General features: G+C 46.1%; 1 protein-coding gene and 1 long non-coding RNA gene across 10 annotated transcripts in view; one reads left to right on the forward strand and one right to left on the reverse strand.

Moving 5' to 3' along the window:
• The window catches only part of LOC120607706 (uncharacterized), a 41,325-nt gene extending 38,668 nt beyond the window's left edge, over positions 1–2,657 (reverse strand). The window contains exon 1 of the long non-coding RNA XR_005654217.1: positions 2,526–2,657. This is a non-coding gene — a long non-coding RNA (uncharacterized LOC120607706). The remainder of the gene's footprint in view (positions 1–2,525) is intronic.
• SLC22A23 (solute carrier family 22 member 23) overlaps positions 1,651–17,765 on the forward strand; it is a 174,471-nt gene continuing 158,356 nt past the window's right edge. For 2 of the 9 annotated variants that reach the window (XM_039869441.1, XM_039869440.1), the window contains exon 1: positions 2,148–2,877. In XM_039869441.1, the coding sequence (XP_039725375.1) occupies positions 2,215–2,877 (663 nt within the window). In that variant the 5' untranslated portion in view covers positions 2,148–2,214. Of the gene's footprint in view, positions 2,878–17,765 lie in introns of all 9 variants that reach the window. The other 7 variants (XM_039869443.1, XM_039869442.1, XM_039869435.1 and 4 more) reach the window with 6 other exon arrangements.

A 17,765-nucleotide genomic window follows, 5' to 3' on the forward strand; every position in this document is an offset into this window, starting at 1 on the left:
TTTTCAAGTGTGCCTCCAAATTCTGGGAATGTATCATTTGGAGAATTTCTACCACCTCAGAAATATAAATGCATATTTTATATAATAGTAAGAGTAGTAGTGGTGGTAATAATAAATGGCTAGCACTTTCTCTGTTCCAGCCTTAAAAGTAAGCACTTTGCATTATCTCTCCCAATGAGGAGCGGGGAAGGAAGAAAAAGTCAAGCTAATAATACCGTGAAGTTTTGGGGGGAAAAACCCATTACTATGAACACAATGTTCATTATCACCCCTAAAGCTCTTTAAATACAAGCAGGTTTAGACATCAATTTCTCGGGGGTTTGATGTTTTTTTGCAGCACTTTGGGCCCCTTTGGGCCACGGTTGTCTAACCTCCCCCTTCTCAGCCACGCAGAAAAACCCGCGCGACCTCCTCCACTCCAAGGCCCAGCCCTCTGGCAGCCTTCAGAAAGAATTATCTGGGATGTGCCAGTATTTTACGTGCATAGTAAGCACATATTGCCCATAATAAAAAAATAACTTCAGGTTAAATATGTAAACAAATTATGGAAATGCAAAAGAATACATTTAGTATATGTAGTTTAAAGTATCCTTTTGAAAAGTAAAAGCATTTCTTTCACATAGTCCCCGCCCCCTCCCCAAATAAGGCTGGAAAAGGATTGCTCTGTCAACACTTCCATAAATAAACTTCTCAGAATATGAAATGTCTCCAACATGTGGGGACGCTGGGGTGAAAGGTGCCGCCCCATTCTTATCTGTGCCTGGGTGCAGAAGGGAATATGCTAATGAAGCAGTTTGCCGCAGGCCTGGTGTTATTTATATACCGCCGGCTGGGCAAGGTTGGCGCTGGAGCACAGGAGAGCAGGGAGAGGTTTGTCTTCATGTGTGCGCAGATAGACGTGTGCGCCTGTGCACTCGGCGTTCGAAACGTGAATTCAAGATTTTGGGGTGGAGGTGGGGAATACCATCACCATTCACGTTTATGTATATGTAACTTGTGTTGGCAACATATCCTAGCATCGTACATGTACAGCATTCATTTTGGAGTGAGGAAGAAATGGCGATTTGGGAGTGGGTGCTGAGTGGGTGACACGACGCTGTGGGTGACAGACAACCTGAAACTGGCAAATGAGCCTCCTTTACCCTACTCTGTGGACACAAAAATTAACTGTATCTGCACCTCGAAAAAGCGCGAGAGGGTTGCTCCCGAATGTTGGCGACCCTTGGGCTCGTGACAGGGAGTGGAGTGCGGGCACCTCTGAAGCGAGCAGAGGTCACCGAGACAGCGCACACCGCGTGGTTGGGGGCACCCCGCGGAGGAGAGAGCGGAGCAGCGAACCCCACCGCGTTCACACGTCCCCGGCGCACGCCGACTCCTTCGGGACCCCCTAGTCCATCTGCGCCAGCAGCTCGGCGCGCCTAGTTCTCTCCCGCCTGTCCAGACAAGGAGGGGGGACGTAGAGAGGACCCTCAGTCTGGGCGGGCCCCGAGTGTCCCGTTTCCCCCGCCCCCCTCCGGTGGATCCCGCGGCGGCGGCTGCACGTCCCGGCTGGAGGGGGCGCTCGCGCCCAGGAGCAGGGCGCAGCAGGTGCCGCGGTTACCTCCACCTCCACGGGGGGAGAGGGGGCGGGCCGGGGGCAGGGGAGGAGAAGGAGAGCAGGAGGAGGAGAGAGGGCGACTCGCGGAGCGGGAGAGCGCGGCCGGCTGGGCAGGCTAGGACCCGAGCTCGCGTCTTCCGGAAGGCGCCCGAGGTCGGACAAATACATCTTGGGCGCCCGTGGAGCAGCGGACGCTGCCGGCGCTGCCCGCACCGCCCGCACCGCCGTCCGCAGGGCGCCGAGCCGGCGGGCAAAGGCGCGGCACCCGCTCCTCCTCCTCCCGCGCCCGGCGCGGAGCAGCGGAGAGCGGCGGGCTCGGCCGCCGGCCCCCGGGCCGCGGAGCCGATGAGCAGCGGCGGCTGAGGGCCCCGGCCGGCCTTTGGCTGCCCTCTGCCCGGCGCCCTAGTGGGGCCGCAGCGCCCGGGGCGCGGGGTCGGGGCCGGTGACATGGGGGCGGACTGACGCGCCTGGGCGGCCGAGAGCGCTCTCTCCAGCCGCGGGCCCTGCTCGGCGGCGGCGGCGGCGGCGGGCGCCCGGGCCGGCGCGCTCTGCCCGGGGCGCCCGCGGGAGCCTCCGCCGCGCTCTATGCGCCTCTGCGGGCGCCGCGGGCCCGGGCCATGGCGATAGACCGGCGGCGCGAGGCGGCAGGCGGCGGGCCAGGGCGGCAGCCGCCCCCGGCCGAGGAGAATGGCTCCCTGCCTCCCGGGGACGCGGCGGCCTCGGTGCCCCTCGGGGGACGCGCGGGCCCAGGCAGCGGTGGGGAGATCCAGCCGCTGCCCGCCCCGCATCCCTCCGGCGGAGGCCCGCACCCGAGCTGCTGCTCGGCGGCGGCGGCCCCAAGCCTCTTGTTGCTGGACTACGACGGGTCGGTACTGCCCTTTCTCGGGGGCCTTGGCGGGGGCTACCAGAAGACCCTCGTGTTGCTCACCTGGATCCCAGCGTTATTCATCGGTTTCAGCCAATTCTCGGACTCCTTTCTCTTGGACCAGCCGAACTTCTGGTGTCGCGAGGCCGGCAAAGGCGCTGAGCTGGCTGGGGTCACTGCCACCAGTCGGTGGGGAGCTAGCGACGTGGCCAACTGGACCAGCCCCCCGACCACCCCCTTCTCCACTGCCGCCTGGGGGACCGTGGGCAACCTTAGCAACAGCAGCGGCGCGGAGAGGGGCGACACGCCAACCCTCTCGCCCCCTCCGGACAAGGGGGACAACACCTCCAACTGCGACTGCCACGCGTGGGACTATGGCATCCGCACAGGCCTCCTCCAAAACGTGGTCAGCAAGGTAAGGCCCGCTACCAGCTCCAGCCCCACGTCCTTCTCCTGAGCCCTTTTCAACTCGTAGGTTTCCATTCTTCCCTCAGTCTCTCTCCATGCAAACCGAGGTCCAAGCCCGAGGAAGCCGAGAATAGAAGTCCCTAAAGTGATGCTAGCCTGTGTGTACTCGGCTTAATCGCCTTCAGTCCCCCAAACGAAATGCATTTACTTGGGTGTGAAGAGAGAGCTTTTTGCTGTTCTCCGCAGTGACACTGCCTCCCAACTCTAAGGGGCACCATGGTCTTTCCTAGTTTGCACCCAAACTCTTGTCCCAGTATTCATAGCGAAAGAGCATCCTCCCCCTAAAAAGACTCGAGCTTCCTTCTCCCACCCTTAGAGCTGTCAGCCTCATTAGGGTAGGGGTGGCGGATGGAAGCTGTCACCCTCATTAGGGTAGTGGTGGCGGGGGTGGCGGATGGAAGGTAAGGCCGCTGACCTGTCTGTCACCAAGTCAGCTTTGGAGGACCCACCTCATTCAAGGTTTGCTGGTAGGTCTTTGCTCTTCTGCCTTGCTAGTTGTCTCTATGTCTTCCACAAAGAAATATCTATCTATGAGAATAGTGCCCTAATCCCAGATGTTCTTTCTGGCAGACCTCAGCTTTTCCCCAGCTTGGTTTGGAAACAGACTAAAGCCAACTAAGGAACCGAAGTTTAGCCAGAGAAGCAAAGAGCTTTTGAAAATTCCCTTTTCTCCCTCCCCAGGCTCAGTCCTCTCCAAAGAGGGGCTTATTTAGCTTTAGACTTTGCCACACCAGTGTTCTCTCCAGGGTTTTCTCAGGGCTATAGTAAATATCACTGGAGTGTAGGAAGGACACTGAGAATGTGTTTAGTATTTCGAGACCACCACTGCTCTTACATAGCAGCTGCTTCTGTCTGAGGCACTGAGACCTTGGTTTAGTTGAGCTTCCCACTTGCTCTTAGTCCAGTGAAGCCCCTCTAGCAGAAGTATTGCATTGTGTGAATGTGAACTGGAATGTTTGGTGAGAGATGTGTGGCCAGCATAAAAATGGAAAATGGGCAATGTTAGAAAATCAGTGTCCAAGACATCTATAATTTTCTGGATTTTTTTTAACATGTAAGAGATATTGTATGCTAGTTTGTTAAGAAATTTGTAGTAATTTGCATTTCAAAGTAAATGTAGACCACTTCCCCTTATGGGCAGTTCTGGGCAGAGTTTTAAACTGCCTTGTTTAAACGTGAGACTGAAATTTAACAGTTCATGATACTCAGTGTGCATGTATTTTTTTTGCCCAAAATGCATGTTAGTAAACAGTTGTAGCTCATGAATGTGTAAGATGAAACTCTTACATCATCGCAAACCTTGTTTTAATCTTGTACCAACCTGGCAAGAAATGATCTGTCCTGTGGGAACTGTCTGGATTAGCTGTTAATGGGGAAGGTCCTTCCAGCTTAGTTCACCTCAAACCACTGGCCCCCTACCCCCATCAGGCTGGCCTTCCCAAAGTTATTTCTGTGACTCTGTTTTCCAGCCATGGAGGGCAGTATTTGTTTTTTGTTTACCAGAATGGAAAAATTAAGAACAATGATGCCAGTGACTGTTTTAATACTCTTTATATTTATGTGAAAGTAAGGATTTGGCAACATTTTCAAATACTTTAAACCCCTTTTTAAAGTAGAGGAGGAATAGTATAGATCAAAGCAACTGTATGTAGTAGAAGATATTCTGTCCTGGAGGCAGAGGAAAGGTGGACTTAAAAGATAGGAAGTGGGATAGAGCATCATTGTCTTATGGTAGAGACCCAGAAACAAGCTATTCACACTCTGCCATGGATGGTGGGAGGCAAGAACTAGAATAGTTCTTGAAAACAGGCTGTGCAGACATATTGGAGAGCTGGACAGTTTTCCTAAATTAACACTTGATGTGTGCAGTATGTTTTGGGGGTGCTAGATAAGTCATAGTTACATATAGCTGACAAGGCAAGACTGGGAGGAGAAGACTTTGGGACAATAGTTAGAGACACATTTTCTTGTAAGATAAGGACTGGAAAGGACATATCGATTTTCATGCACAAATGAGATCTAAATAAAGGACTGTCTTTCCACAGTGTTCTGTTCCATAACAAATGCTTTAGAGAGCTTTTTAAGCACATTTTCGGTATGTGCTAAGGCAGACTTTCTCCTCTGCTGGCTGTGCACATTGGATACACGATCAGATGTACAAATATGAATTTATACTGCAATAGGTGCTGAATTCTAGAGATCAGGTGCCTGTCCCCTTTGTGAGCAGAAGGAGATGAAAGTTCTTTCCCAACTCTATACCATGATCTTCCCACAAAATGTCTGTATCATTAGACTTCCTTCAGCACATATGTGCCCCTACAATATACACCCTATTCTATCCTTAGGTGTTAGGTGCGAAGGGGGATACAGAAGAAATGTGAAACATGTATTATATTGTATTATGTTATATTGTATCATATTTATTATATGGTATATTAAATATGTTATTGATATATATTATCTGTCTTATATTATGTATTATATAGCCTATTGTATATGCTACAATAGCACCTACACACATGAAACTGTCAAGCCAGTTAGAATCCTGGGTTATTATAGTTAAAAGGGATCTTGAGGCTGACAAACCTCTCTCCCCTCCTGAATGAGATCCCTGACATGGATATCCCATCCATAATGAGAAGGGACCCCCCATTAACCAGGCAGCCTACTCCATAGTTGCTCTTCCTTGCAGAGAGGCATGTTTTTTGGTGACTATAACTTGGGTCATCTCATGCTTACTTGTGCATCTTGTTCCTCTGAATTATTCTTTTTCTTTCATAAAATACATGTTCAGATGCTTGAGGATGTCCAAGTATGTAGTTTCTTTCCTGGCTAAGAAATCGCCGGCTCCTTCACTCATTTCCATATATGACAAAATATGCCATACTGATTGCTCCACTTGACATGTGTTTCTCTTAAGCATGGCACCCAGAATACATGCAACTTGGCAGGCCCTGTGTCATCTAAAGAGAAAAGAAGAAGGATGGACACTGTGTCCATGAATAGAGCCTACAGTTGATGCATTAAGGCTTTTAGTAGACATGACATGCTTCTAATTATCTTGAGACCATGGTCGCCAAACCTGTATGGGATTGTGCTATGTCAGGGCTTTCTCAGCCTACCCTTGTGTGACATGGTGCATGATATAGGTTTCATCTTAATAGTTTGAGGTTATTAGATCTCTCCTATTAGGATCTTTTTATCTTTCTATTTTTGCCTTGGTCCTTGGTATTTTTTATCTGTTCTAGAATTTGCAGTGCATTCAAAATAATAATCATAATGCCAACTTTCTTTTGTGTGGCCCTATAAACTTTTCAAAACATTTTCACATATATTTCCTTTTATTAAGAATGTTGAGTAATCCAAGGCCAGTGTGAACACTGAGCATTATCTTGGAGTTTAAATCAGTTGTCACACACTTGAGTGGGCCAGGTGTTCTGTGCAAGAGCCTGGTGTTCAACTTCCTGATGACATTTATAGCGCTGTATTTTATCTCCCAGACATGTTGAAAGATATTGTCAGTGCCTTCCTGAAAAAAAGAACCGAATAAATTCCTGCACAGTCACTTAGAGGGCAGCTCTGGGGGAACTGAGGCCAGTGGGTCAGGAGCCCTTCTCACCTGGTTTCCCTGTCCCATGCCAGCATTCCTTGTGCAGCCCAGAGTCTCAGGTACTTATGGGATTTTAGTCCAGCTTAAGAAACCACAACTCTGCTTATTTTAAAATATTTCTCTTAACAACTTGCATAGTTTATTCTGCACTGTTTTGCTCACCACTTCCTCGGATAATCCCTAGAATTTTGCCAAAAATCAATGTCATCTAAACTTTCTAAGCTCCATTCTTTTTCTGTATAGGAAGTTTGAGATGCTCATCTATCCAGTCTTCTGATATTTTTCTGTTCTCCATGAATTCTCAAAGATTGCTGGCTTTTATCCTGTAAAGACACCGGAGAGTTGTTTAAATATCCTGAAAAGTAATTTATATTCTTTTCCTGGTACTCAAGACTAGAAATTATTTAAAGTGACTCAGTATAATTTAATTTGGATTAAAAATAATTACAATTTCATTGCAATAGTAATATTTTAAAAGTATTACAATAGTAAATGACCTACTGTTAGATCATTCTAGTGTTTTATTTTGTCTAGTATATACAACACAACAGTGAACATCTTTATGCATATCTATTTTTTAGAAATTGACTGTAATAAATAATGCATGCACATGGGACAGAAAGCAGACATGTTTTTGCCATCTCTGCCTCAGGTTTCTCTCTTCAGAAGCAACCATGGTTACCTGTTTCTTACTTATCCTTCTAGGAATATTCTAAGTATATTTTCATTGATATATTTTTCTCTCACAAACAATAACATATACACTGTTCTATACCCTTTTTCCCCCTGCTATATCGGAGATGGATGCATATTAATACATAGAGAAACCCTCATTCTTTTCTGTTGGCACAGTATTCCATTATAAGACTGGGCCATAATTTATTCAACTAGTCACCTACTAAGGGGGCATTTAGGTTGTTTTCAGTCTTTGCTATTAAACAGTATGTAATGAAATCCTGGAACACATGACTTTCTTAGAAGAGGAGGGTCAGACTGCATTTTTATTATGATAGATGTGGTCAAAGGGCTCTCTACAGAGATCTTGTTACCAATTTACACTTCTATCAGTAATTTGTGAGGTCCTGTTCCTTCCCCATACCCTCCCTGAACCAGGGAGTTAACCATACTTTTAAATGTCTCCTCATTCGATATGTGAGAAGTTATATTTCATTATTGTTATGATATGCATTTCTCTTTTTATGAGGGGGTTAAACATCTCCCTGAAATTGAGCCATTGTGTTTTCTTTGAACTTTTTCTCCATGTCCTTTGCCTTTGTGTGTGTGAATGTTGGGGGAGCTTTATTTTCTTACTGATTTGTAGAAGTATTTTATGCATAAAGTAAATGAACCCTTCTGGATGTCTAGTAAATATTGTTTTCTCGGTTATTTATCTTTCGATTTTGTTTATGGTGCTTTTGTTAGGCAGAAACTTTTGGTCTGGATAGAGTCAAATGAATCTTTTATGGTTTCTGGGTTTTGTGTTACTATTAGGGCTTCCATAATCTTGAAATATTAAGGGAAAAATCCATGTTTTCTTCTAATAGTTTTATGATCTCAATACCTGTTTAATTTGGTGTTGCAGGGATCATTTTTGGTTTTATTGAACTATTAGAATGAATTGCTAGAAAGGGAAATAAGTATTAGGTCAGTGGATATAACCAGCATTTCATGCAGGCTTTGACTTGCTCATACCAGTGTCCTAAAACAATGAATTTGTTGATGGTCCTGACAGAAAGACTGGAAGATAAAGTTGTTGAGCAGCTCTTTCCATCACCTTTTAGGAGATAGCACTTGTCCCGAGGCAGTGGGTCTCACTTTCCCTTCATCTTGTTTTGGACTAGCTGCAGAACATCTTTTTTCTTTTTCTTTTCTTTTCTCTCTTCTTTTTTGCCTTCAGCATTATTTGCAAATCTTAATTCATTTTGGCCATTAGCCCAAGGTAGGATTGAATCAAAAGTTAATGTCATTTAAAAACATGTTGGACTCCGGATGTCAGTCTTGGCGTTTCCACAAACCAGCGGTGTGCTAGCACCAGCCTGGCTTCCGCTGACTGCGCCAATGTGCACATCTCTGTGAGGCTGCACATTCAGGAATGTCACATTGGTGGCTTGGAATTGGCCATGGCGGGAGCATTTACACCATGGAAACTGGCACAACAGGGTTTTTTTTTTTTTCTTCAGAAAGGCAGTTGTTAAGCAGTTGTCACTCCAATGAGCATGATCCTGAGCCATTCTTTTCCTTTTACTTTTTTTTGTAAACCTTTTTCTTCAATCCCTCCTTCCTTTCATAGATATGAATGCCTATTCTGAGGCAAGCATGGTGCTGTGTATTAGGGGTAGGTGGAAATAGCTCAACTCACAGAGTTTATAGATTAATGAAGGACACACCTTAACAAATTGAATAATAACCTTTTAATTACGAACTGAGTTAAATGGTGTGGAAAGAAAGGGAAATGAGAGACTAGAACAAGGAGCCTGGCCTAGACTGACTAGTCTCTGAGCGAAGCTGACATCTGCGATCTGAGGTTTGAGTAGGAGAAAGAGCAATATGAGAGAGAGTTCCAGAGAGAGGAAGCAGCATCTGCAAGGGCCCTGTGTCATCTAGGAGCCTGGAATTGATAGCAGGCAGTGTAGCTTGTAACATGAAGAGGGAATGGCTTATAAAGTTAAGATAATAAGCCATGAGATAAACTCAGCCAATTGAGGGGATGAGGTAGGAATGAAGGGTGGCAAGGGAGAGTGTGTGGGGTGAGAACAGGGCCTAGGACCAAGCCCTGTGCCTGCAGTGGAGACTTGGGGCTCTGTGGGTAGGCAAAGGGGAAGGCGGAGACCTTTGAGGGGGTAAAGGCAGCCTGACCAAACGTTCCATGGGAAACCGGGACTGTTTATGCTGTCGAAAGGAAAGTAACTGGCCCAAGGAGAGGTCCTGAGGAGAAGCTGTAGAAAATCATGCTGGAGCTGTAGGTACAGACCAAACTTTGGGCAAGTGGGTCTGGAGCCTATTCCCAGGGCTATTGACAGGAAACAGCTCCAACGGTTGGAATGCTCGAGTGTTTTCAGTTGCTCTCCTGCTCAAAAGGGGAGGATGCTACTTAAATTTCCACAAGGCTGAAAGACCTCGATATGAGAAATCATAGGTCTATAATTTCCATTCGATGAGCTTTACTTTGCCAAATACCGAATGTAGGTAAAAAATCATCCTGGTCACAGCCAACATATAATGTCTTCTAGTCTAGAGTCTTAAGTTCATAGATGAGAAGACTGAGGGTTGGAGTGGGGGAGGGTCACTGACTTGTCCAAAGCCCCTCTAGAATTAGAGTTAGAATCCAGTTCTCTGCACCCTGCAGGGCATTCTTGCCTCTACCCTGGAGTGACCCCTACCAGGGGAGAGGGTTCAGGAAGCACTGGCTGGGCTCCTGCTCTTTCTCTTTGGGTTGAACTCTTTAACTGGTCTATCAGAGATGGTCTCCTGCCCGAGGATGATCATAACTCTACGCGTTGGTTACTGCAAGTTGAGGTGTGCTTGGTTATACTGTTGCTTTGTGAGCGTGGGCTTGTGCAAACCACCTCTCTGGACAGATTTCTCTATTTCTACACCTTCTGCCTTTATTGCTCACTTGTGTGGAACACCCTTTCATCCTTCCGTCAGCCAGGTCATCCCTGTTCATCCTTCAGATCAGATCAGTCCCCCTCCGGTCTTCCCAGCACCCAGCTGTCCCTTTGTCATAGCACTCACTGTATGGTGATCAGATTGATGTCTGTCCATCCCCCACTGGAGGTGCGTCTTACTGGTCTTTTGCCCGCAATGTCTTCACCATAAATGTCTGACTGAGCTCACCTGAACTTGAGTTATGAAAAGAGTGGGAGTTTTTAATTTGGTAGATGTGGGTCCAAATCTTGACTATGCCGCTTATGCCCAGGAACTTCATCAGTAAAGTGAGTCACTGCTCGCCTTACCTTGAAGGCTGTCCTGAGGTTGGAATGAGAACATCTGGGGAGAGCCCACTGCCCTCTTTCCAGGCACATGGCTGACAGGAGGCACCTGGGAAATCTCATCCTTCTTCCACCACCTGTGGGGTAAGAGCTAGCTGAATAAGTCATCTGAGAAATGCTTAGGTGGAGAGGAGCTGATAGGCCACACCTGGAAGGGTGGTTATTCCTTGGGAGCTCCTTCCCCAGGAAGGCTCTGATGGCATGGGAGCCAGGTGTGCCTTTAAGATGCTTGATCGGAAAGACTCTAAGGGGGATGTTTGTTTTCAGAGCTCTAATCTGCAAACAAAACAGGTCACCAGCCACAGGGCTCAAAGGGGATCTGAAAAGGAAAGGATTTTCCATGACCCTGAAGATGGGAGTTCTCATTGTGTATAGAAGTCTGGGTTAACTGTGCCAGGTGAGAAAGGGATCAGAGAGAAAATGCAATTAGAGAGTTGATGGTAACCTTGAGCTGTGACAGCAGAGATCTGAGAGAATTTGAGGGCCAAGGGCCCACCTGTAGAGCTGCCCTGTCCCACCTGGAGTGTTTATCCTCACTGAGTTTTCATGGGAGAATATTGACTCTGACCTTAGTAGTCCATAGACTTTGATCTTCTTTGAGTTGGGATTTAGTAGTTTTGCTCTTTCATTTGCTCAGCATTTACTCAGTGCTGGTCGTTATACATGGGCAGACCTCCCTCCCAACAGGTGACCCACAAATTGACAAAGCCCACTTTTCTAGGAAAGGGGGGGCAGTGGCTATTGATTGATTTAAGTGGATTTCCCCTAAAATAAATCGTTGCTGTAATAGAACACTGCCAGGGGGCCCTCTAGGCCATCCATTTGCATAGTATTATACTTCATCAAACCTCTCTTATGACTTTTGGTTGCAAGAAAACAAATTTCAAATTACATTAACGAAATGAAAAATTTATTCAAAGGAAGCAGGGATGGCTCAGGGTGGGATCTGAGACCAGAAAATGTTGGTGAGGGTGGGGTATCTCTCAGGAGGCCTGCTGCCACCATGGTTCTTTCAGAAACCACACATGCTCTCATCCCCCTCTCCAGAAGTCAGCTTTGTTCCCCCTCCAGACTGGCTTTGCCCTCTGCTTTTGCTCACCTGGCCCCTGATCAAGCAATGGCCGGCACAACTGCCTGTATTCCTCTGTCTAACTCCAGGTTCCTGGATGTGAATCTGATTTCCAGCTTGGGCTCGGGTAGGGAAAGGCAAGCTTTAGAGCAATGGGTTGGGTTACTCAGGGCTGTGTGTACATGTGTGTGGGCAGCTCCTTCAATCCATGGAACGGGCTGGTAGTAGCTTTTCTTCATTGGTGTAGAAGGGGTTAGGCTCTTTTTGGTAGTTAATTGGGAATTATTGAATATTAATGATTTGACTATTAAATGCTTTAAACAAAGTATTCTTTTTCTTCCCAAGCACTCAGGATGTAACTTACCTAGCTGCTTAAGCTGTTTAAGTTTAGTATAGAATTGGCAAGAATACCCCTCCTGAGGCTTATATTCTAGAAATAGTTATAGATGGCCTTAATCATTCGCTCCAGATCACTGAGGGAGCTTGGAACAAGCCCTTGGGCAGTCACTGAAACAGTTTTGCAAATTATCCACCACCCCTGCCCCACACAAGGTGAGTCTCTCTGTTTTTCCAAACCTTTCTTCTAGTCAAGACCAGCTACATAACTTGTGGGGCCCAGTGAAAAATGAAAATGCAGAGCCCCTTGTTCAAAAATTATTAAGAATTAAGCCAAATGTGGGGCCCTTTCTGAGCTGGGCACTGCTTCTAGTGACCTCCAGCCTGCCATCTTTCAGAAAGCTGATTGTTACCACTACAAAGCTAAGCAAACGTTCCTGAAACTTTCCAATTCTTTTTTCCTAACTTTTCAATATCTCTTCTGCTTCTCTACTCCTTTGTTGTGTTTTATTTCTTTTTCTAGGTTTCTTGCAGTAAAAGTGACATATACTTTTTACGGGCCTGTTGTTCCCAGAGAATAGCTTGACAAAGGCCTAACCAATTTTGTTTTAGGTACTTAGTTAGCTCAAGGTGTGCAACAGCATGAAGGAACCAGGGCACCTTCTTACATCTGAAAACACTGCTCCTGAAGCTGGACAGTTGGTTTATTTTTCTGAGCAGTGAACCAAAGAGCTGAGTCATAGGAATGTGTGGTAAAGAATGTTAAGTCATTAGGAATGCCAGTTAAGTGTTTATCAGCTTTTTTCTAAGTGGGAAGGAGGGTCAGTCCTTTACATAATTTAATTCTGCTAGGTAACACTTTATTTCATAGTATCATTTAAAGAATAAATGCTAAGGATATATACTGGCATGAAATAGCCACAAGCATCCTAGTAGTCATATTAAATTATGGATGGGTTATGCACTCAGCATCGTAATTTGCACTACAGTGTGTTTCCTCTCAGATTAGATTAAAAGATGCTTTACAAATTGGGCACCCTTGATTGTTACATACTGAAGAATTCCACTGTTCTCAGATATACATGAGCACTTGCAGTAAACAGGATTTTTTGCCCTACTTAAATAACTTTTAAAATTGCGGTGAAATACACATAACACAAAATTTACCATCTTAACCATTTTTAAGTGTACCGTTCAGTGGCATTAAGTACATTCATATCACTGCGCAACCATCACCACCATCCATCTCCAGAACTTTTTCATCTTTCCAGATTGAACCTCTGAACTCCCCATTCCCCAGGCTCTGGAAGCCACCATTCTACTTTTTTCTCTATGAATTTGACTGCTCTAAGAACGTCTTATAAGTGGAATCATACAGTATTTGTTCTTTTGTGTCTGGGTTGTTTCACTTAGCATAATATCTTCAAGGTTCATCCATGTTGTAGCATGTCAGAACAATATTGTATGTGTATACCACATTTTGTATGTGTATATTGTATGTGTATACCACATTTTGTTCATTTATTCATCAATGGACACTTAGGTTGCTTCCACCTCTTTTGGCTGTTGTGAATAATGCTGCTGTGGACGTAGTGTTGTCCTACTTTTTGAAGACAGTTACATACAACCTCTCCATTCCTTCCCTCCTCTGTCAGAGGTGATTTCTGCAGCCACCTGTGTAGCGCTTGCCCCTCGTTTTTCTCTTAGAGCATCTGCTTTTCGGCATACCTTCTCTTCTGCCCTTGGTAGGTGACACGGTTGGATAGAAGGTCGTCTCTGCTCTGGAGAAGGAGCTAGTGGTATAGCTCAGACATTTGGATTCCAGGCACAGTGTAGGATGAGCTGGGAGGAGGGTGTGAGGGGTGAGCTGTGACTAGTGCAAGGCTGGAAGCTGAGGGCATGGGGTGCAGAAGTCCCCACAGGCAGGCAGGGCAGTTGGGGTATATGCATGGGTCCAAGGGGTGCCCACCATCCAGGCGGGCAGGGAGGCCAGGGTGCTATGGCATGTGAGCCAGCCCAAAGGAATGCTGGGGTTTGGATAGCTGGGAAGGGTGGGGAAAGGGCATCTTCTGCTGAGGAGCTGACAAATGCTGGGAAGGGACGTATGCAAGGTGCAGGAATATGGAGGAAGACCTGGGACCCAATTTCACAGGTCCCTAAAGTCAGTTCCTAGGGATCAGTTTGATTTTTCACCCAGTAGACAATGAAGTGTCTGAGGTTTGTAAACAGATAAATGACAGAAGAGATCCAGGAGGGAAATGCTCCAGCCCTAGGCTTATGTCTGTTTCGGTGCTCGGTGCCATCCATGCTGTTATCCTCAGGACACACGCAGCAGACCTCAGCCTCTGCCTCTCTAGCCTCCACCTGGGCCTTCTTGAAAACCACCTCAACAAGCCCCCTCACAAATTAAGAGGAAGAGGCAGCTGCCCTTTCCTTTTCTGTTTGTGCTCCTGGGAACCACCAGCGGTGCCCAGTGTCCCTGCCTTGCCCAAGCCACATGGTCTCTGTACCCCAGATAGTGTCAGGCTTGCTTGATGTCAGGTCCCTCATGACCGCTTCAGAGATTTCCATTGGCCTCTCTGTGGCCTTGGCAGTGACTGTGAAGTCCTCAACACTCTCTCCTTGTGACAGGGTGAGTGCTGTTTTCTCTTGATTTTCCTTCTGCCTCCATGTCTGCTCCTCTTCTCCCAGTCTCCTTTGTGAATCCTTTCACTCACTCACCTGCTTAAGCTAGTTAGCTTCCAGGTGTATCAGTTAGCTTGGGCTGCTGAAACAAGTACCACAGACTTGGGGGCTTAAACAACAGAAATTTATTTTCTCACAGTTCTGGAAACTAAAAGTCCAAGATCAAGATGTCAGCAGGATTTGTTCCTTCTGACGCATCCCTCCTTGGCTTGTGGATGCTGCCCTTTCCCTGTGTCCTCAGTTGGTCTTCCCTCTGTGTTTGTCTGTGTCCTATTCTTTTCTTACAAGGACAGCAGTCCTATTGGATTAGGGTCCACCCTAATGACCTCATTTTAAGTTGTTCACCTTTGTAGATCACATCTCCAAATTTTGAGATACTATGGGTCAGGACTTCAACATACAAGGTTTTTCTGGTGAGGAGGACAAGATTAGCCCTTAACACCTGAGTCCCAGCACACACACTGAGTATAGCAGCCCCAGATCTTTATCTGTAACCTGGATATTTCCTTGAAGCCCTAGACCTGTGTATTTGGTTACCCGCTGGACTGGGGTTCTCACCTGGTCTCTGATCTTATCTGTCCCCACCCCTTGCCTCAAGTTCCAATGTTTTGGTCCTAAATTGTAGCTGAGTGGCTCTTTAACTCCCCTGCTTCAAATAACTTCATGGCTCTCCATGGACTGTCTGATGAAGTTGCGCCTGGTTGGTAGATTTTCAAGGTCCCTGATAATCTGTACTGTTTGCTTGTCCTGCTGTCCCCATCTTGCCTGCACAAGGACCCTGTGCTCTAGCTCCTGATCATTTCTCAAACAACACTGACCTTTGCAAATGATGTTCCTTCAGCCCAGAGTCTACCTCCCCTTCCTGTCATTCTGTCATCTTCCTTAGGCCTTTCCCAACTCTCTGTTCCTCCACTCCAGTTCTCCACCACTCTCTCCTGGCCCAGTTACATATCTTCAGGACCTGGACCTAGTAGATGCTTAATTAACACTTCTTGAGTGGTGTAGGTAAAGAGGTGGTGAAGGGGCTGTCACTCTCATCTAGGTAAGGTGAGCTTATGCTAGGATGACAAGAATAGGAAGAAGAGGACAGATATGTAGGTCAACTCAGATATAAAGTCAAATTTCAGTGAGTTATTGAAGACAAGAAGAGTGATATAATTTATCTGAAATAGCTAATAAAACTTGAAATCATAATGAGCTATGGAGTACTTTTTTCAGAGCTCTAAGTCACAATGCCTTTTCTTCTAATGAAAGCTCCTTATTGAACTTGTCTGTCTGATCTAGGACTGGGAACAGAAGTGGTGGTGTTTGGAGCACTTAGAATTACCTGTGGAACTTTTGCAAATACCTGTGGGACTCAAGCATCAGTTGTTTAAAAAAGTTCTCTGGATGATTTTCACCAGGAGATATTTGGCGATGTCTGGAAACATTTTTGGTTATCACAGCTGGGGAGGGAGGGGTGCTACTGGCATCCAGTGGGTGGAGACTGGGGTGCTGCTAAACATCCTGCAATGCACAGGATAGCTCCCACAAACAAAGAAAGATGTAGCTCAAAATGTGCCAAGCTTGAGAAATCTTGGTCTAGACTAATATAAAAGTTCATTGTATTTCCTAACCACACCCGACAGATGGCCAGGACTAAGCCTAGAGAGACCGCGGCCTCTCCATAACCCACAGAGGGAGAGTTGCGCAGGCTCAGGAGCTGCACAGGGGTGATCCACAGTGCTAGGAATTACCACGGCTCAGCCACGGTCCCCTGCCCTCTGTGAAGTAGTGGTTTGCTAAGCACATAAATGGTGCAAACCAAGTGTCAGTGGGCACGTTTGATCTACCTAGGGAAACAGATTACGAAAAGCTGCCTTAGGATATTTATGTACAAATAAATGTTGCTAATGATCTAGTCACTCATTGAAGTAGGTCCTTTGAACCTCTGTTTAGGATAATGGTTAATTACTTGAAAAGGAAACATTTATTTGGATGTAAAAGGTATTTGTGTTCAAAATGTCTAAATTAGACTAGCCTTTTCCATAATTAGTTCCCACTGAAGTGGTTTGGTAGGGTTTTCAGCAACTTTAAGTAAGAAGTCCCCCATGAGACACAGATACCAGATCTAGAGTCCAGAACCAGACATAAGCATTATGTTATGAGTAACAGATTGGAGTCGACCTCCCCCTTGGGCACAGGCAGTGAACTTAAAGTGGTCTGAGTGTGATATCTCCAACGACATGTGCACCCTTGAAAGTGACCGTGCTGGGTGTTAGCCATGGCTCCTGGCGAGGTGGCCCCTCCATTAATCCAAGCCGACCTCCCCGCTTAGATGCTCATAGCACTGGCTGTCTGTCCCACTCAGCCAGAGTTTGTGCTGACATTGTTGGTGTCCCTAGTAAAGAGCTGTCAGGGGCTGCAGATGGTGAGACTTAGCTGAGTGTTCTGGGCCGGGTAGAGTGATCAGTGCTCAGAAATAACTTTCGAGTAGGAAATACAGAGGCTTCCACTAGCAGTTATCCAGTGAGAGGCAGTGAAATGCAAGAAGGTGCTGTGTCTTGGTAGGGGCCTGTCCACAGTCTGGTGCTTTCTGGAGGTTTATTACATGGTGAGTCATCAAATCTTCTATGTTCCAGAGTAGGGTTTTTGATTATTTCATTTTAATAGAAGATTTATTTTTAATATTTTTCTGGTAAGTTCCATAAGAAGCAACTTTACAAAAATGGATGTTATCAAGGTTATGAGAGTGTGGTTTTTTGTTGTTGTTTGGTATAGAGTGTCTGCTGATAACATGTTTGAATTGAATTGTGGTTTAAGTATAAACTGTAGTTTCTCTACTTAATTAATTTTTCATTTGCCATCTTGTTATCCCCCATTTATAACTACAGTTCTTTTTGACAGATTCTTAGGTAAGCGACTAATGAGAAAGTAAAACCACCACCTTGGTTATGAATCTCATTTCCAACAGCAACTTTTGGGAACCTGAAATAACCTTGAACAGGTGGAAGGTTACCAGGGAATTTAAAGACACGTATTTTAATCATTCTGAGAATACATTTTAAAATCTCCAAACGTCATTTTTCTCCTTTGGGCGGCGGGGGGGTGGGGAGGGAGGCGGTGATACACAGCAGTCTTTCTTTGGTGATCTGTTTGCATCT

This window comes from Pteropus medius, unplaced genomic scaffold (assembly GCF_902729225.1).
Source record: "Pteropus medius unplaced genomic scaffold, Ma_sr-lr_union100, whole genome shotgun sequence".
NCBI lineage: Eukaryota > Metazoa > Chordata > Mammalia > Chiroptera > Pteropodidae > Pteropus > Pteropus medius.